The 21,771-nt window shown below is 35.0% G+C and overlaps 1 protein-coding gene across 3 annotated transcripts in view; it reads left to right on the forward strand.

Moving 5' to 3' along the window:
- setd3 (SET domain containing 3, actin histidine methyltransferase) overlaps window positions 1–21,771 on the forward strand; it is an 86,874-nt gene that overhangs the window by 42,533 nt on the left and 22,570 nt on the right. For all 3 annotated transcript variants that reach the window (XM_039741911.1, XM_039741912.1, XM_039741913.1), the window contains exons 7-8: window positions 17,523–17,581; window positions 17,957–18,071. In XM_039741911.1, coding sequence (XP_039597845.1) covers window positions 17,523–17,581; window positions 17,957–18,071 — 174 coding nt within the window. The remainder of the gene's footprint in view (window positions 1–17,522; window positions 17,582–17,956; window positions 18,072–21,771) is intronic.

Genomic DNA, 21,771 nt, shown 5'->3' on the forward strand with positions numbered 1-21,771 from the left:
CCAATCAAGCGTTTGCGATAACTTGCAATGAGTCTTTACAGCTCTGGAGGAATTTTGGCCCACTCATCTTTGCAGAATTGTTTTAATTCAGCTTTATTTGAGGGTTTTCTAGCTTGAACCGCCTTTTTAAGGTCATGCCATAGCATCTCAATTGGATTCAGGTCAGGACTTTGACTAGGCCACTCCAAAGTCTTCATTTTGTTTTTCTTCAGCCATTCAGAGGTGGATTTGCTGGTGTGTTTTGGGTCATTGTCCTGTTGCAGCACCCAAGATTGCTTCAGCTTGAGTGGACGAACAGATGGCCGGACATTCTCCTTCAGGATTTTTTGGTAGATAGTAGAAATCATGGTTCCATCTATCACAACAAGCCTTCCAGGTCCTGAAGCAGCAAAACAACCCCAGACCATCACACTACCACCACCATATTTTACTGTTGGTATGATGTTCTTTTTCTGAAATGCTGTGTTCCTTTTACGCCAGATGTAACGGGACATTTGCCTTCCAAAAGTTCAACTTTTGTCTCATCAGTCCACAAGGTATTTTCCCAAAAGTCTTGGCAATCATTGAGGTGTTTCTTAGCAAAATTGAGACGAGCCCTAATGTTCTTTTGCTTAACAGTGGTTTGCGTCTTGGAAATCTGCCATGCAGGCCATTTTGCCCAGTCTCTTTCTTATGGTGGAGTTGTGAAAACTGACCTTAATTGAGGCAAGTGAGGCCTGCAGTTCTTTAGACGTTGTCCTGGGGTCTTTTGTGACCTCTCGGATGAGTTGTCTCTGCGCTCTTGGGGTAATTTTGGTCAGCCGGCCACTCCTGGGAAGGTTCACCACTGTTCCATGTTTTTGCCATTTGTGGATAATGGCTCTCACTGTGGTTCGCTGGAGTCCCAAAGCTTTAGAAATGGCTTTATAACCTTTACCAGACTGATAGATCTCAATTACTTCTGTTCTCATTTGTTCCTGAATTTCTTTGGATCTTGGCATGATGTCTAGCTTTTGAGGTGCTTTTGGTCTACTTCTCTGTGTCAGACAGCTCCTATTTAAGTGATTTCTTGATTGAAACAGGTGTGGCAGTAATCAGGCCTGGGGGTGGCTACGGAAATTGAACTCAGGTGTGATACACCACAGTTAGGTTATTTTTTAACAAGGGGGGCAATTACTTTTTCACACAGGGCCATGTAGGGTTTGGATTTTTTCTCCCTAAATAATAAAACCATCATTTAAAAACTGCATTTTGTGTTTGCTTGTGTTATATTTGACTAATGGTTAAATGTGTTTGATGATCAGAAACATTTTGTGTGACAAACATGCAAAAGAATAAGAAATCAGGAAGGGGGCAAATAGTTTTTCACACCACTGTAAAACCTGCAGCCACAGGGGTTCCCCAGGACCAAGTTTGGGAAACGCTGCCCTAGAGGAATGGCACCATATGCCCACATAGTGCCGTAACTGATGCTCCCTCACAATGCGGATAATGTGCCTCATTCAAATTGGTTTAAGGTACGCCTGTGAAAATATTTGTAATGGCGGTCCACCTTAATTTTACTTGCACCTCCTCATCATTACGTTAATTGTGCACCAATATCGCCTTTGTTTTGCAAATGTGTCAATCGGCCGCAGGCAGTCTGCTATCCCATTCTCCACCAAAGCAGCTGAAGTCGGACATAAAATTCACACAACTGAATAAAAAAAATTGCACATAAAAAAACACTTGTTTCATTATACCACTTCTTTATTTGAAAGCTAACATTCTTAGATTGGGGAGGGGGCGTGAACGTGACTGAGAGAATAAAACTGAATAAAAAATGCTTACTTTTACCAGAACCATAACTTTATACTGGCTGTTAAAACTCAAACATATTTGCAATATTTTTTCTTTTGTTTATATTCTTTTTTTTTTTTTTGGTTTTATACTTGAATAAAGGCACATTTGTTTTTTTGATTTGTTAGAGACTCAAACCAAATGAATGTTTTTATTATATAATAGTAGCAAAAATAGCAGCCCACCATTCAAAGCACTAAATGCAGAAAGGACCTGAGATTGACTTGGCGAAGTCTTGATTACGAAGCAGCCGATCTTACCCCTGCGCCAGCAAAGCAGATATCTGTGAGACAGTCGCGTTTTCACTGTGAAAGATGCAAACGCCTTTACTTCGTATCAGTTGATATTTGGGCTTTACTTTTCACACATTGACAGCAACATGTAAGTTGAACAATTTTGTTTCTTCTGTTTTATTCTTGAATAAATCCACACTTGTTTTGTTCATCTTGTGAAAATGTTTATTTGATATTTGGACTTCAGTCTTCATACATTACACACTTCATGTCAGCATTTTGTAATTACTATAGCATATGAAAACATTTTCTGTTTTAGTTATGTGTTCAACATTTCTTGCCTCACAAGAAATGTCATCTTACATTTTCACAGATTGTTATACACATGGAACATACGTGAAATGTATGCATTTCAAATAATGATATATTCCTATACAATTCCAGACACCTCACTTCCAGTGAACAGACTTCTGCTGTGAATATTTTGTGTTTGACTTCAACTGCTTCAATGGGGGATGGGATAGCAGGCTGCCTGCCTACAGCCAATTGACACATTTCCAAAACAAAGGCAATATCGGTGCGCAATTTATGCCGTTTTGAGAAGGTGTGAACAAAATTAAGTTGGCCAAGCATTACAATTATTTTTGCAGGCCTCAGGGATTCTAGTCGTAAAGTCACCTTGTGTACAGATTGGGCAGTATGATATGAAGATGCTATCTCAATGTTTTGAATATTTGGGTGATATAAAATAACTAATCATGCCTTCTTCATTATGAAAAACATTCCGCTTGTAGTAATTATGCAATGACACACTTTAATAATTAATCAGTGAAAATATTTTAAAGACAGCACAATGAATTTACTAGTCAGCGAGGGTGCAATGGTGAGAATAAACAAAAAGCCGGAATTATTCCATCTCACCTAATTAAATCTTAATATAGGAAATGTTTTGTGTTTTATGTGTTGCATTATATTTTGTAGTGAACAATGTTCTGAACATGGTTTCCATAATGCCATGTCCAATAGGTTGTCTAAAATTTTGTCATATTTTTTAGTCTGCAAATTGACTGTAGTTTTGATTGTCTTGGTGAGATTGGTATTTTCTAAGTGATTGCAAGGTTTAGTATATGTAAACCTGTTCATTTTGAAGACCGGATTCTTGACCAGTGAATGTGGTGGATAGGCTGATATTCAGATCAAACACACAGCTTTTTAGGAATTTCATCTTTCCTGTTTACCTTCAATGCAGAGTTTTCTGGAAATAATGTTTTAGCAAAACAGCGCACATTTTGATTGTTTCCACTTTACAAATAGACATGGGAAATGTGGATTATGCAACACAATATACATGAGAATATTTTTAGTTTTTTTCCACAACATTTTTTTTTACATTTGCCATTGTCCAGAAAGAATTGGTCACCGCAGGGCCCCATTGCATTTAAGTATTTATTATGCAATATAAAAAAATTGTCACTCTACAATCTACATGGGATAAGTAACATTTACAAAGAATATCATTTTTGGGTGTAGCATTCCTTTAAAAAGTTGATGCATCTCTCAGTCTTGATATTTCTTAACTCTCATCCCTTACCTTAATATTGCATTTGGGGATTTTAACAAGTGATTATCGATTTAGTTTTTTGTTTGGTTGTGTATGTCTTTTAGTTTTTATTATATACATCAAGTATATTTTTAATTGATTATTTTTAAAGTAAGAATAGTCGCATGATTTCATAAGAAATAAAAATTAGAAAGCCTAACATTTACATATTTTTAATTTACAAAAATTTATAGTTCATATGAATATAGGGCAAAAGAAATAATAACTCAAGTGTCAGATGAAAACTGAGGAGAATTATAGGATCATTATTGTCAATGTCAAGTTCCAGTTTTAATCTCTTGAGCACAGGTCTGCCTTGAACATCAGCTTATTACTGTATTTATTTTTTTTTAAAGGAAGGATGAACATAACCAAACACTGGCAACTCTGTCTAAAATAACCGCTTCAGCTGTTGATTAATATTAACACTGTTGCATGTTTGACAGTTATTAATAATAAAATAAACACATCTAAGTTCATCCTTGTTCTTCATTGTGTATTTTTCTGCCTTAATGCATTATACAATTGAAATTAATCATGTGTTAATGCTTTAACTTTGACAGCCCTAATAATATCATAATCAAGGAGCCTGCTCTTCTGTCCACATTTGCCCTTATCTAATGGTCTCACCATCCAGCCACCATTTCAGTATCATCATAGGCACCATTCCTCATGAAATTTTAACAAGCTGAGCAGTCTTCATTATTGAAACTGCAGCTAAACAAGCCACATCCATCAGTGTGCTTTAAAAATCACTGAACTGCAATCACTGCAGTTGTACAGTAGTCCCAAATAAACATGAAAAGTAGGTCTGCCTAAAATTGTGTTTTCATAATTTTAAGAATTATGGCTTCCTAATTGCTGAAGAAAGTGAAAATATCATATGGCTATGTAACTAATAAATCTAGAGAAGGTAATAGTTTTATTTTTTAATGAATTAGTTTTCAGCAAAGCCAAAAAATGAGATTCTGTACAATATCTGTGTGAGATGTTTAGTTAATTTATCAGCAAACTAGTTAAAAAATAATGGCAATAATAGATGTTACTTAAATTATAGAGGAATATTTCAGGCTAATTTAAAAAATGTATTATGTGATGTGATAATTTATATATTCTGTATATAATACAGAGTTGACGGACTGACTCATTCACTCATCACCTAAAACACTTTCCTATTTAGTTAAAAAGCTGAAATTTTGCAAGGTGGTACATCATGGGTAGCAGTTATCTGCTAAGAAAGTACATTTGATATATCAGTATTGAGATGCTCACCCCAAGGACACTTATATACAGTATTTATACATCAAAAAAGGGTAGTGAGGGTGACCTTGATGATAAAATATATGCAAAATTGTGGAGAAATGGTGTGTCCATTTAAAGGTCGGACCATGATGTTTGCAAAGCGGAAACAAGGAAATGCTGGTAGGCATACCCAGCCCACTACAAGCCCTGGGTACAACACAAGCCAGGAGTGATGGCGAGCCTTGGTCAGTTTAAATGCTTGCATAGCTCAATAAAGGGATTCCCAACAGAGAGAACCAAGAGGAGGTTAATATTGTAAATACACAACATTATTTCTTTTCACTTTTTTTTTTCTGTACAATTCTTAAAACATTTCAGTTCATTGCATGGGCCACATAAATGTACAGCCTGTAAACATCAGTCCTGTATGTACGAGAGTGAACTACAGTTCAGTGTATATTGCCTTCAATTGAATCCCCCCAAAACTTTAATGGTACAAGATTACCAACAAACTGTTACATTCAAATTTGACTGAAGCTACCAGTTTTACAAGTTGTGCTAGAGGTGAAATTGTATTTACACCTAAAATTACAGTTATTCCTAATAATTACCTGTTTGTTTTCAAAAGAATATAGTTTCCTCCAAAATTGTTTTACAGTGACCATCAACAAAACCCAAGTGCCTAGGAAAAGCAAGAATTGATCTACAGCAGGAATGTTTTACTCATAAGAAACTGTATGCTGTATGTTCAAGAGTAGCGAGCTACAGTGAGCTAATATTAACACACAGAGGAAAAAAAAAATAACCAAAAAAATATCGTACACAGAAAAATACTCTGTTATTTACATAGTACTTCTGATTCCTCAGGATTTGACCTCCGCACTATAACAGAGGTCTATCGTCTCAGGTAAATTCCCAGGCAAATAAATAAATAATAATAGATGAGCATAAATAATTAAATACGTCAGAAAATGTATGCATTTTGTAACTTATTTCTTTATGCCTATAATTGTTTAATCGTTTATTAGATCCCTGAGCAACTTCTGAGAGGATGGTGAATTCAGAATTTCTTGAGTTAAAGTAGCTGCTTTGCATAGTAATTCTGGGCAACATTTTCTTCAATTCATGGCTGCCGCTCACATCCACAGTAAGGTCTTTGAGTATGACCATGGTAGTTGTTACCTCCAAATGCTTACTGGTCACTACACTTTGCTAGTCTTGGGAATCCCAAGATTATTATTTGGTATCTCTAAGCTGCACCTAGTAGAGATGGGTGTCTTTCAGTTACTGAACCAAATTACATTTTACATTTCAAGGCTTATTTTATGTTGCCTATGGTGCCAATGAAAGAACTATTTAAATATGCAGGAAAATAAGTAGAAAATCGGATCATTTTGTGAGGTGTATATATATTAATATATAATATATATATGCCTTCATTGGTTTGGGATTTTTTTTTTTAATTCAGAATTATCCACAAGATGGAGACATACAACTTCAAATGCAATCTGTCTATTCATTTTCTTGCACTTGCGCAATTCATTTTAGTTAAAGTAGTTTTGTAATGGTGGTTTATTTGGTACACTGTAGTTATCCCTGATTAGTAGAACTTTATTAAGAATGCAATGCAAAGTTTTTCTGTTCATCTGAAATACTATTTGCAAATTACCCTCTTTGAGAAGCACCATGAACATCATTTAGTTTTCAGTATTTCATATAATTTCATAAATGTACATCTAATTCCCACTCTGTGAGTGTATACATATACAGTATGTTTGTGTGTGTTTGTATTTCTGTGAAAATCTTTCATTTACAGCAGACTTTCCGTCTTTAATAAAATATTTAAATGTGATATGGATTTAGAGATCTTACTACTGCTCCTGCTATTATTACTAATATTTTCATGTTATTATTAAATGTTTATTTATTAGTGCCATACATTATATTTAAACAGCACTGAACATAACAAATATAACCTCTTCTTAAATTTATCAGGCAATATTTGCAGTTTTCCTGTCTATACTCTGTTGTGTACAGTACAAGATTGTGAAATTTTATGTCAAGTATGCTTTTATTAAGTAATACCATTTTGTTGTCGTTTGTAATCTCCTTGTACAATAAGAAACTTTCTCATTGTTCTGAAGTTGGTGGTGTTTGAGTATGTGCAGCTGTGACAAATAGTTTTTAGCTGTCCAGATTAGTCTTCATAGCCTTAACAATAGACTTTGCAAACTGGCGTACCACACATTAGGGAGTCTCTTGAACACAATGATAAGGTCAGCACTTTGGGATCTGTGTGGTCTGCTTGTTAAAAATGTGGATGCTTCATTTACACTTTATTAAATAAAGAGGATAAACTGAAGAACCACTATTTATGTGTTTTAGCTAACAAATTTTACTGAAAATATTGGAAGAGAACAAGTTTTTTTTGTTTTTTTCCTTTAGTAAAATGTTGGTACTCATATTCAAGTATCTATATTTTTTGCTCTGATCAATTTTTCATTTTGGACATGGTCTACTATTCTAAAAAAATCAGCTAAAGGGATTTATTGGGAATTTCCTGGTTTGTAATATTGTACTTGATCAAAACTTGTAATGCTTGGTCTTTTCACATTTCAGAAAGGTTTACTGTGGGATCAATGAAATATAGTGTGACCAGAGAGGTGTAACCTATATCAAATTGCAGAGCATGACTAAATGTTTACACAACACTTTTGAAATATTTAGAATGTTCTCCATGGTGTTTAGCAAACCTGACTTTACACTTATTGCATCAGTGTCCAACAACAATTTTGAAAAACCAATGCCTAGCTGCCTGACTGTAGAGCTTCCTTATACCACCACATTTATTATGAACCAATTTCTAGCAGTACTGAAAAGACTTATTTCTAAAGCTTAATTGCAAAAGACACTTCTACTGAACACTTAAATCGTCAGTGACTTTCTCCTCTTCCTGTCTGTCCATCACCTTAGTTTTTCATTCCTTTAACAGTTCTTTCACTTTCAAATCAGTTTTCTAGTCTGGTACTATCCATCTATTTTCAGATATGCTTCAGGGCCACGTGTCACCAGCTATTCCAGCTGTGTTGGGTAGAAGATCATCATGCCAATGCTTCCATGACAGTTGACTGCATACATCTCTGGTCACATGCTTCTTCAGAAAAAATAGCAAAACATTCTTAACAGATTTATTGTGAACTCTTAAACCTCAAAACTGTCAATGTCAGTATTTGTTATCCTGATCATTGCTATTTCCTCCTCACGTGTTGTGTAATTGCAGGTACTAACCATGCTTTGGCATAGATTTTCATTGCTTACTCAAATTTAACATTTCTGAACATTTTGAAATTGAGTTCTTCTCACTTAACATATCTTTGCCATATTACATATATACAGGTGATTGACAAAATAATGAAAAACTTAAAAAAAATATGTTAATATCAAGAACCTAATTAGAAGCTGGTTCACCCTTTGACTTCAGTAGAACTGCATTCCTTCTTGGAATGCTTTTAGTATATTCCCTGATTTATTTGTAGTGGAATATTACACCCTTCTTCAAGAGTCAAACAGTTTTTAAGATGTGATGAACTTGGAAATCGCCACCTTTTACCTTCAATGATGTATAGATTTGGTGATAGAGTAGGCCATGGGGAGGTATTTGAGTTCATTGTGGTGTTCACAAATTTATTTTTGCTCCCATACATATTGGCAAACTAATTCATTGCCCTGGAAAAGGAGAACATCACAAAGGTACAGTGTTGGCTCCACAAAATATGCCTGGTCCTGTAAGATTCATTCATATTCCCCGACCCTTATACAACAATGCAGAGCAATGATTGGAGCTGATGACTGTCTGCACCATTATGGATGCCCCACCTTGTTAAACAGTTGCTAGCAGACATTCTGATGTATAGTAGCCTTAAGGCAGAAATGAGGGTGAAAGAGGACTAGGCCAACCATATTTTTTCTTCTACTTAGGGGTCTAGATTTTGTGCTTCTTTCACTATGTTATGCATTTTTGTGTGTTAGCCTTGGTTTTGAGGACATTTCAAATGGCAGCACTTCTGTGAATTCCTGTTTTCTGAAACTTGAGGCGCACCGTTTTTGAGTTTGAGTCACAGCAGCTTTGATTCAATTTTTTGGTAATTCTTGAGGATTTACTTTTGGCATTTAGCAACAGCCTCACAAGATGTCTGTCTATCCACAGTGTATTTTGACTAATAGGCACTATTTCTCATTATTTTTACTGTTCCCATTTGCACATTGAATAATTAAGCAGCTTCTCTGACAGATACTTCTACTGTTTTGTCACTGACTATTTGACCTCTTTGGAACTTTGTCAGTTGCTTCATATTACTTGAAATTTGGATATGAAAGTGGAAATTGTTAGGTTTCTCTTATAACTGACACAAACCGCTAATTAGCGATCAACCTAATGTGACTCCTTTGCAGCTGTATTTGTAGTTGTGATTTAGTTACTTAAACGTCAGACAGTATTTTTGTTATTTTTTTCTTCTTAGTGTGTACAAACTGATACTGGTGGCCTACTGCTTAGATGGTCAAAATATACCATTACTGCTACAATCTGCAGTTCTCATGTATTCAGTACAATGGAAGTACTGTAAATTGGGTTGTAGTCTTAGCATTTATTCATATGAAATTTTCTCAGCCATATGGTATCAAGGTGTACATTGACTTATTTGGAGGCAATCCTCGGCATTTACATACTGTAATACCAACTTTTGCTTGCAATATGTAAACCTGAAGACGTGAATTTATTTTGTGCATTGCTTCCATGTTTTGACATTTGTGTCAATATGAACATTCATGCAGTTGCCAAAACAGGCACACATAATTTGATATTTAAATGCTATTGCATCACCTTTGGTTGTAGTGATGTATACTGGTGGTCTTCTCTTTCATACATATATCTTTTTGTATAACTCTGGCTCACTTCCCATGATGCATGAAGACTTTCAAATTAGAATATTGTGCAACTTCCAGAATGTTTTCAGTGCTGCTCTTCATGAACAGAAGCAGATCTTGAAGAATGTTTTTCAGATTAATGCATTATTTACTGCCAAGGCTGATATTTAGAAGTAACATTCTATAGTATTAATGTTTAACTGGCATCAGTGATGATACAGAATTTGGTGTAGGCCTGACATACCAGAAGAATCAGTACACTCAGTTAAATTAATAAAAATAACCCAATGAAAAGATTTAAGGATGAAGTTTCAGTACATATTAATTTAGTGCATACGTCTAACAATGTTAATCAGTATTTATTACTTGCAGTAGAGAGCTGTGTCGAAATGCAGCTCTCTGAATGACAAAAGGGGTATTTGCATGTTGTAATTTTTCCTTGCATAATTGGACAAGGTTAGTGGCTGCAGGTGCATGAAATCTATAAATCTCCCCTTGGGATCAATACGGTATCATTTTTTCTCTCTCTCGATCTATCACTTCATAAAGGCACAAAGCAACTTTCAAAAAATGTTGATGTGATTTTGTGTGTGAAAAACTTTAAATGTGGCACTGCAGGTAACCTCTCCTTTGTTAATCAATATGAAGTTAAAACCAATAACAAGTAGAAGACATTTTGCATTAAAGCTGATATTGAAAACTTTGTGCTGTTACAATGTTGATTCCAATAACTGAGCCAGGCTTTTCAGTTTTAGGTCTTTACCCCTACATAATCCAATCCCAAGAACTCCAGGCACTACACACGTACCAGCTTTGGGTAGGTGTCAGCCTATTATGCATACAAGGCCATTTAAAAGTAATTAACATAGCTATAACCAGGATACCAAAGTACCTAGAGAAAAAGCCTACAGATTTTTCATAATGAGTGGCATGGAAATGGACTTCATGTATTAGAGCTGCAATCAAAAAGTGCTAACCACTTAACCAGACTACCAATCAAATAATAAAACATTATTCTTTTCTTTTACTTTTAATCATCTTTTCTTGGTGAGGTGACACTATTAATTTGCTAAGATGGATATTCCAGAGTATTCTATTCTCAGCAACATTTTCCAGCCAGTGCTAGGGGATTCTCAGACACTCCCTGGCTTGTTGAGAAATGTAATGTCTCCAATGTTTTATGGATCTGCTCCTGGTCTTCTCCTACTGGGCTGTGTCTGGTACACAAGACGTCTTCCACTGATTAGAGAGAAGTAGTGCCTCTCCTCTGAAGTCCTCCTGTACGGCTAGGCTTAGTTTCTAGGAGATTGGGTCTAGTATCATTGCAGAGATAGTTAGTTAGTTTTGGAAGCTTGTATGCATAATCCCATTCTTTTGGTCACTACATAGAGAGCATGTTCATAGTTGAAAATGGAGATGTAGTCCAGCCAGTAAATAAAAACTTTGGTCAAGGACTTGGCTCCCACTTCTCCACCGCTATCTGATAGAATGTCTGCAAAGTTACTGCTACTGCATTTATTCATCTGTCACAATCACCTCTACTATTATGAAGAAGACCCTGAGGTACTTAAACTTGGGCAGTTCGTCACTCGGTACTTGTAGGGAACAACTCAGTCTTTCCTAAAGGAGGACCTTAAACTCATATTTACAAGTCCTAGTTCTTAACACAGATGTCTCGCACCAGGCTACGACCATTCAAAATTGAAATTTTAAAAAGGCCAAGAGGGCAGTGCTATCCATAAAAGGCAAAATTGCAACCCTTGGACTCTTGACTAACTCTTAAAATCTTATCTGTGCTTTGCTATGTGTATAAAAATCGGGAACAGACTAGTATACAATATGCAGTCAACCTCTACATTGAATGGACTTCAATTAATGTTAAAATATGCAAACAGAATTTCTCCTCCACAAGTGCAGAAATTAACTGGCCAGCAGCAGTGCCTTTGGTGCTCCATACTCTTGTAGTACTTTCTACATAATACCAAGTGTTGGACATTCATAAGCTTTTCTTATGAATGTGTTCTACAAGCATGTGTAGAAAGGATTAGGAAACTTTCTTTTTGAAAGTTGCTACAGTTAAGTCCAGACCCTTTGCTCTGTCCCCCAGAGTTCATGTGAAAAGAAAATATCACCTTGGGGATTAACAAAGTATATCAAATCAAAAACATCACATTGATATGTAATGGATTGTTGCATTTGAATTCATCCATAAATACCAATATTTTTTTAAATTAGTTATTTCTAGCATAATAAGTCCAGCAAATTTTCTTCAGTGAACTTATGGTAATGTTATGTACCTGTCTGTGACACCAGCAAACTTTCAAGAGTTTTCAATGTGTACAGTACTCCAGTTATTAAAATAAATAAATATCATGTTGCAGGGCAGTGTGGCATAGTCGTTAAGGCTTTGAACATCAAACTCTTGAGATTGTGGGATCAAATCGCCCTACTGATACTGTATAACCATGAACAAGTTGCTTCACTTGCCTGCACTTCAATTGGAAAAAACTGCAAAAAAAAATGTAACCAATTGTATCTCAAATGTTTTAAGTCGACTTGGGTAAAAGAATTAACCAAATAAGTAAATGTAAATGAAAGCAGCCATGTTCTTCCTCTGTATTTGTATGGACCCAATATTGTATAGTATATAAAGTATGTACTTGTTTTTTGCATTTTCCCATTAACCAAGCATCCATTGAGTAATTGTTTTTTGATATATATAGGACCCCATGCTAATTTTCCCATTAAGTGTTAAGTTTATTTATTCTCTCTGTTAGTGGGAGTTTCCTTTTTAGGGCTTCCTCTTTCTTTCACAGTCCTTAAACATTTTGCAGGCTGAATGTCAATTCTGAGTGTGTATATGCATGTTCCTGTTTGCTCCATTTGATTCTGGGATAGACTCCAGCTTCCAACAGCACTGACCAGGACGATGGATAAATTCAATTTGCAATGAGGGGTTAAGAGGAATAAGCAAACAACACCTAGTGTAGTGGTAGAAAATATATAAATAAATATTTTGTTTTGATTAAAAATTAGATTTTTTTTTTATTTCAACGTGTGAATTATTATTAGTATTTGTGTGTGAAAGAGGTTGACTGTGCATTCATAAGGATATCCTCTACCTAGAGTCCAAAGTCACTGTCAGGATAATGGATGATGCTATGTTACACTAGTGTATGTGCACCCTGCAATGAACCGATATCTCCTCCAGGATGAGATCCTTCATTGCTCTCCCTTCAATCTAGACCATTATTGGCTGTAGTTCCCATGTGACCATAAATAGATAAGGCAGATATGTTAGTGACAGAATGTCAAAAAGAGGGCTTGATAAAGACTTGGTATAAATAAAGAGATACATGATTTTTACGAAAGAGTGTTTTGTGGAGAGGGGGGGCAGGTTAAAAATTAAATGGTACTGTACACAGACTTATTAAGCAGTGTTTCATTACTTGCTGGGAAGTACATTCTTATGTGGTAAAGGTGCAGGAGAGGACTTTCTGCTTTAACTTTTATAAATTATTTTAAAATCATTCGAAATATTTTTTTTTCATTAAATAACTGTCAATTAGAAATATGAGGATGTCATATTACTGTCAAGATAAGCCATGAAATATTCATTGAAATTGTAGCAAATTTCCAAGATATTTAATACTTAATGCATTTGTCATTTTCTTTTTAGATTTATTGACATACTTTTATTAAATCTTAGTTAGCTGCATTGATAAGGCACTTCAATATATCATAATATATATATATTTTTTTTTGTTTTGTTTTGTAATCAAAGAGTGTTTTATATTGTATTTAATTTAAAGCAGCTGTCATTTAAATCAGTAGTCTCTATTCATATTAATTTCCTTTATAATCTAAGATAGCCTAAGAAACCTTTGGGATATTCATTTTTTTAGTATTGATATTATTGAGTATCTAACTACTACTGTCTAACTACTGTGTTTATTGTACAGTATGTATGTATGTATGTATGTATGTATGTATATATAATATATCCATCCATTATCCTAACACAGCATCACGGGGGGTCTGCTGGAGCCAATCCCAGCCAACACAGGGCACAAGGCAGGAAGCAAACCCTGGGCAGGGCGCACACACACACACACATACACCCACACCAAGCACACACTTTCGAATTGCCAATGCACCTAACCTGCATGTCTATATATAATATCTTTTTTTTTTTTTTTTTTTTTTTTGTAAGATTGTTTGGGGTACATCATCGAACAGTGTGATTTAACACTTAGAATAGAGTAAGCTGTCTGATGTCTTTGTCAAAAGATGAATAACATTAAATTATTTAAACATGATAAAATACCAGTAGATGGCAGAGTTATATTAACAAAATACTAACATGCCTATGACACTCTGTTTAAATCTGTTAAGTAAAAAGAGAAAAGTATGAGATTTTTGGTGACTTATAATTTGAATGTCTTTAGGTTCTGTATTTAAATGCAGTATGTTTACTTGAGATGAGGCCTATAGAAGCAAAACATGTTTGTTGACTAAAAAGAACATAATAAGCAAAAGCCTTAATCTTAGTCAGAAGTGTATAAAGTGTGTCAGTGTTCATTTTCTATGTTTCTAAGGTAGCTTTAGATGACCAGCCTGGAAAATTAACTTGTCGCATTGACTTTCTCTTGAATTGACCTGATTGTACCTTCTTGTTGAGTTGAAATTCACAAAGCCCCTGCTGTCATGCATTAAAAATTGTTCCAGGGGATTTACGTGTACATTAGCTTAAATAATAAAGTAGATTTTGTTGTACTTGCTGTCATGTCTGTCACACTGTAATTGTGCCATTATAATTTCTTTATGATGCCAGCAAAATTTATAGATAGGCAGTAGGATAGACAATTTAGAGCTTCCAGTTGCAGAGAATACATAGACCATTATGTCTGACTTGAGAGAATTGTTTCAGAATATAACTGAAATTATATTGCACTTTGTGCACTTAAATTGCACTTCTAAATGCTGTCAAAGTACAATGCCTAATGAAAAGTTGGTAAAGAGAAGCACTATATAGAATGAAATGACCCGAAGGCTAACAAAGGTGTTGAGGAAAGGGGTGGTATTGGCCACTTAACCTCTGTGACTGTTTTCATAGTTAACAGACCTCTCACACAGTCATTTTTAAGTAAAAATGTCTTTAATATTGCTCAAAGCTATTTTTATAATACTGCAGTTACAAAACACAGTTAGGGGTTAACATTAAAACAAAAAAAAAAATGAAAGCTGTTTTAAATAAAGAAATAGCTCCCGAGATCTCCCAGCCAATTAGCAATCTTTTGTGCTATATAATTTGCCTGAAATTCCACCCTGTGTGTGAGCTTTTGTTTTCTAATTGATTTACGGTGCTAGTTCCCTGTACCTCATCCCCTCCTGTCCCGCACACAGTGCCAGCATATATTCCACTGTGAAAAAATGATAAATTACCTCCCACTTGTGATGCTAATGTTTCAAGAGATGCAACTGCATGCTACATGGCACACTAGTAGAAGCATAGGCAAAGTTGAATAAGGAGGGTGTGTTTTGAGGGAGGTTGTACTATTGTACTCTGATCTCTTTATAGGCAGCTTACCCTGAAAGCTCCATTCTGTAGTGAGTGGAAGAAAGGTCTTAAGAAACATCTGTGTGTCTTGTCAGCTGCAAAGGAGCAGAGTTTATCTGTCTCTGTACAGTTATGTCACAAGCGTTTTGGTAATGATTCAGAAAAGAAGTTGGGGATTCTAATTTTTATAATAATGCATGCCTTTTTAATACAGATCACTTTCATATCTATTTACAGTATACAGTAATTATAACGCGTGTTAAGGATCAAAGTCCGAACGGTAGACAAGTGCATCTCTGAATTTTCAACTTATATATATACAATGTACTATAAATGTTGTGTGTATAACTACGTACCTATGAATTCTTATATTGTGTATATATACAGTATATATTTTAATGGCATAATTTATAATCTTAATATAAATTCCAATACGATGGAGTAGTAAAATATCTCAAAAGTGAAATATTGTACCCAGAATAATCTTTGCTGTGGGAAATGTTTTGCTGTAAAACTGATTTTAGGACATTATATTTCACATGTATGCATTTTATATGTTAATGAAGGATTTATTTTTTATTATAAATCAACTAGAATTTTAAGTTAGTTACTGGTCGAAAAAAGCCAAGCAAAATGACACCTTTTATTGGCTAACTAAAAAGATTACAATATGCAAGCTTTCGAGGCAACTCCGGCCCCTTCTACAGGCAAGATGTAATTAAGATGTAGTTACTGGTCTAAATTTTATGCCCAGTCAGTATCTGTATAGTACACAAATTCTCCCTGTTTGCATTGATTTTTTTGAGTGCTCGGGTTTTCCTTACCCCAAAAACACTTGCAGTGTAGTTTTGAATTGACAGTTACGTTAGCTTGGTGTTGGTGAATATGAATGGGCCCTGCAAAGGGCTTGTGCTCAATTATATCAACGTGGGCTCTGGCATGCTCTGACCCTGTGTTGGTTTGACAATGTTGATTATTTATGTCTATGTTTTTAGTTTTAGATCCGATTTACACTTTACATTAAATGCAGAGCCACAGAGTGTAATTAATTGAGCTTTCAGTATTTCTTTGCTGGTATTTGCCTAGAAAATAACTGACATACTTGGCATATGTAAAATTTGTTGCCTGTGTTTTCTTATTTATAATTTGTTCTTAAAATGCATGAAGAAAAGCCAACATATTATTTTGATGTTACGCAAGGATTGCATTCTTAAAATGGCAAGGTTTTGTTGACTGTGAAAAAAGCTTTAGAGGTATGTCACTAAACAGTGCTAGTCTACCTTTACCAGCATGTACTGTTTATATTAATATAATTTGTTTGTGCAATTTAAGTGTATATTTTTATCAAATATAGTTTAAATGATCTTTGGAAAATATCAAGGGTTTCTTTATTCACTTTTGTATGTGGCTGCACAAAATACATTTCTCTTCAGCGAAAGAACAATGTAAAGCTTTATGTGGAAGGTCTAATTTACTTAGAATTACAGTGTAATCAGACAAGATGATTCTGCTCCACAGAATAGGTTAATATTGTCATATTTCACTGAAGTAATTAATTGTCCCACTGCTCTGTTTGTATGTCCTACACTACCTATTTTATTAATCAAAAGAGGATTACACAGTGTAAAAAATTGATATACAGAGCATTATATAGAAATAGGTAGCGGTATGCATATGTGGATTTGATAGATTTACAATATGTAGTGGTGCCTTTTATTTTTAAGTAAAGAATGCATTCTATATCTGCTATATTGTGCTTAAGAAAGCATGCCATGCAAGGCCATATTTTTTTCATTATAAAGGATTTTATAGACTTTTCTGACATCTAATCTAAATTAGCCCTCAGAGAAGGACTGCTGTATCTTTAAATGTAGATTTCTGTGGCACTGGTGGGTTTCTGTCTCACAAATTGATGAAGCAGATTTATGACGGCTGCTGGGCACAACAAATTAAGTTGACAGTGATGTATGGGAGCATAATGCCATGATGATCCCTCTGTAGCGCCGCTGGACGCTTCCTGCTTCACTAGGCTCTTGTTAGGATCTGTTAGGCAGCTAGATAATGAAATTCTAGTGACTGATTTGTGTTTTTCTTTCTTTTTTTTTCTTTCTTCTTCCTTTTCTTTTTCACCTCCAATCCCTAGACCCATCCAAATGCCAGCAAACTGCCCTTGAAGGATTCTTTCACCTATGACGACTACAGGTTGGTGTATTAAACATTTATTTCAGGTTTTATGATTACAGTTAATTTTATTAGTAATGTTTATTCATTTATCTATATTGTTTGGCCAAACATAAGTTGTTTTTTTTTTCAATGCAAAAATCTTTAAGGAGAGTTAAATTCCTTTTATCAAAGATTGTTGGGGTTAGTTTATCTAAATTAATTCTTAGTAAAAGCCAAGCAAATAAATGTAATTCTTTTTAGTCATATTCATCACATTATCTTATTTTGATCATTTTGTTCTTAGAAGAAAAGTATTTTAAAACCCTTTTTACAAAAAGTGATTTTGCTCAATTATTAAAAAATATCCAGAAAAAAAAATTAGATTTTAAAATTCTTGCTTCCTATTCATGATAGATGGGCCGTCTCTTCTGTAATGACCCGCCAGAATCAAATACCAACAGAGGATGGGAACCGTGTTACTCTGGCCCTAATCCCACTTTGGGACATGTGCAATCATACCAATGGGCTGGTGAGTATCTTGTGTCCCTCAACTAGTTGTTAATTTCTTAATTTCTTACTTTTTTTATAACCAGATGTCTATTTCAACATCCAGTCATCGCAGAAAAAAATGTAGTTATTAAGCACAATAATGTTAACTAACATGCATATCTGATCAGAGGCTGGTTAAGGAATTAGAAATAAACTGCTCCAATTTCTACTTCCCAGTAGAAATTAGATCATATTATAATACACTTCTTTTTTTAAAATATTTCAAAATGAGTTATATTTCTGCTGTGAATTATAATAAGTAAAAATGCTGTATGTTCTCTGCATGCAAAATTATCTTAAAGCAAAGAAACCAGTGCTATTAACATCTGTCATTGTTTATCTATACCTAGTTAAGTATAGATAGATTTTCTCTCCGAGTATTTTAATTTATATAGGTTTTAGCGGTTTATCAGCAATATTCTGTTATACCTTTTTAAAAGCAGTGCTAATCAATTAATGCTTTTATCCAGAGGAAACTGTTCATTTTTAAGTCTCATGTTAATTTACACAAGTGTCCTTTCCATAGTAGTACTTAATATTTTGTGATAGTTTTCATCCATGCTTATGTAATAAATATTCCATCAAATGAATTTTAAAAATAGATTTATTTGAATATAATAGTGTTGAGTTTCCAGTAGGCCACAGAGCAATAAACATATCTGGAGACCTCTAAAACATTAATGTAAGAATATCTCATATTATGATGTTAAATTTTATTTAAAAAGTAGGGGAAATGTTTGTCATTAAATAGTCATTAATAAAGCTATTCACAGGAGATTTCCTGGATTTTAAGAGAGCTGATTGTTTAATAAAGCTTTAAAGAGATTTCTAGTTCAGTTTCTTCTATTCAGTTTCATCTTTGTTTACTTATTGTAACAAGAATTAATGTAATTCTCACTGATGATTGTCATTTTTAATTAAACCCTGGAAAATTTTATTAACAGTTATCAGCATTGTTTTTGCCTGTTTTTATAACTTTCTCCACAGTTACTTTCTGATCAGCACTCCACTTACAAATAAAATTCAGCCTCCATACAATATCTTTTCATCAGCATGTATTATTGTCATAGTCCATATCTTTTTATGGCAATTTTAATTGTGATCAGCTTCCCAAATGTTATTTGATGGATGCACCAAAGATATTAACACCTGCAATTTAAGTAACATATTGTACTGTTCAGTTAGTAACTTTACAGTGCTCTGGCTGTTTAGCTAATTGCTTACACTGCCCTTTAAAATTGTTAGCATAATACTTCCATTACAGCACTGTGTAAAGAGACATTGTTCTATGGTTTAATTGAATGAAACTTTATAAGATTAAAATTTTGAAATTATGATTATGGTGTTAGTTTAAATTTTATGCAGACTACGTTCATATTTTCACTACAGTAACATAACATTGAGAAAGGTAACCATATTTTTTATAGAATATAATGACTCATAAGTACAGTATGATTTATTTCCCTTTTTCTTAAATTATATCAAGTCTATGCATTACATAGCCTCATTCAAATATTTTTAAAAGAATAAAAAGATCATTTTTGGCTTTTTAATGTTTAGGTTGCTAGTAATAACTATAGAACACTTGCAAATGTATTTCCAGTCCTGTTGATGTAAAGAAAATGTGGTGAAAAATGCGTTTGCAAAATAGCTTCTCACTATTAAAATAATATGGATGCAGTCTATTTTAAATTCGCTAAACCCATTGAAAATTCAGTGCTGTTTAACTCCCTGTTACCAGAAAAAGGATTTTGTGTTAAATACATTTTTTCAAATGCTGATTTGTATGTGCCTCAAAATTTACTAATGCCAAATAACATTTTTTATTCATGTTTGATAAAATGTAATTCTGCACTATATCCCCTTTTTAATACTTTCTGTACTCTAGTTTATGCCATTTTTAATGTGCTTATAGGTGATTATTTCGTAAAAAATCAACTAGAAATTAAATAAAATTGTTATGCATTATCCAGAGTGTTTTTGAATCTACATTTTACATGCTCATTAATCTAAAAAAATGTTTATCACCCACATGTGCAACTGTCATTTGTCACTAGCAGTTTTAAGAATAATAAAGTACTTTACTTTACTGTCACTATTTTTAGTAGTTCAAGTTTGTGTCCATTTTACTGGGTATAGAAGACAAAGACAAATCAGTTCAACTATTATGTTATAACAGTAATTATATCCATACTCCATCATATTTACTTTTCTACATGAGTGTATTCCTTCTCTATCCAGGAGGTGTTTCATACTGTTTTATTTGTATGTACAGTGTATATACAATTTTGTAGGAGGAGATCGGCATGGGCATCCCGGCTCAGACAGGGAAAAATAAATTACCCGGAGAGAGGCCAATGCGACATGAAAGCAAATTGGCCAGCGGATCAGAGAAATAACTTGGTCAGGCCAACAAGAAATAATAGACAGACCAATGGTAGCTGAGATTTTGGAGTGGTTCCATTTCCCATTCAACAGGTGGCAGTGGTCCTCATGTGACAATCCAGTTGGGACACACACAGTTGTGCTTGGGAATGGGAACTCAGAAGTGCAGCCTTATGTGGATCCATGGTCTTGTTAGAGGGCTCTGTCGGGAGAGGACCTCCCTACTTATTTTATGGCCCAGAAGACATGGGGTAGCACTAGAGGCATTCCCAGGCCTAAAATTAAAAGGAGTCCTTGGCCTCAGTTCCAGGGAGTCAGAGATGGGAAGCAGCAGGCAACGCTCAGCAGAGAAAAGAAGGAAGAATTGGTGATTTATTGTAGTGATTTTTTGTGTTTTGTGGAATAAAATACTTACAATTCATCCATCCATCCATTATCCAACCTGCTATATCCTAACTACAGGGTCAATTCATATATTGTGGCCTGCATTGCTGTGTTTGTGGTTTGGGGCTCAATGTCCCAACCTATATCTGTGGTTACTATATACAATATACTATATACAACATATATAAAGTATGCTGTGGCCTGCAGAGGACACTCCTGCCGTCCAACAGGGCTTCTCCAACTACCATGGAGCACTGTGGGATTTCGAGACACCGCTCCAACCCAGGGGGGGCTGCCATATAGTGCACCAGGGGATTTTATGCCCTGCATATGCTCTCTCCCTCACTCCCCACTATACAGACATCCCGACCAGGCAAGGGCTCCAGCTGTCCGCCACATGATAGATAGATATATAGATGTATATAGAGAGAGACAGATAGGGGGGTTTGTGTGTGTGTATATGAGCACAGTGGCCTCCATCATCCGTAAGTGGAAGAAGTTCGAAACCACCAGGACTATTCCTAGAGCTGGGCTGCCATCTAAACTGAGTGATTGGGGGAGAAGGGCCTTAGTCAGGGAGGTGACCAAGAACCCGATGGTCACTCTGTCAGGGCTCCAGAGGTCCTCTGTGGAGAGAGGAGAACCTTCCAGAAGGACAACCATCTCTGCAGCAATCCACCGATCAAGCCTGTATGGTAAAGTGGCCAGATGGAAGCCACTCCTTAGTAAAAAGCACATGGCAGCCCGCCTGGAGTTTTCCAAAAGGCCCCTGAAGAACTCTCAGACCATGAGAAACAAAATTCTCTGGTCTGATGAGACAAAGATTGAACTCTTTGGTGTGAATGCCAGGCGTCACGTTTGGAGAAAACCAGGCACCGCTCATCATCAGGCCAATACCATCCCTACAGTGA

The sequence above is a fragment of the Polypterus senegalus genome, chromosome 18 (genome assembly GCF_016835505.1).
Source record: "Polypterus senegalus isolate Bchr_013 chromosome 18, ASM1683550v1, whole genome shotgun sequence".
In the NCBI taxonomy this organism is placed as follows: Eukaryota; Metazoa; Chordata; class Cladistia; order Polypteriformes; family Polypteridae; genus Polypterus; species Polypterus senegalus.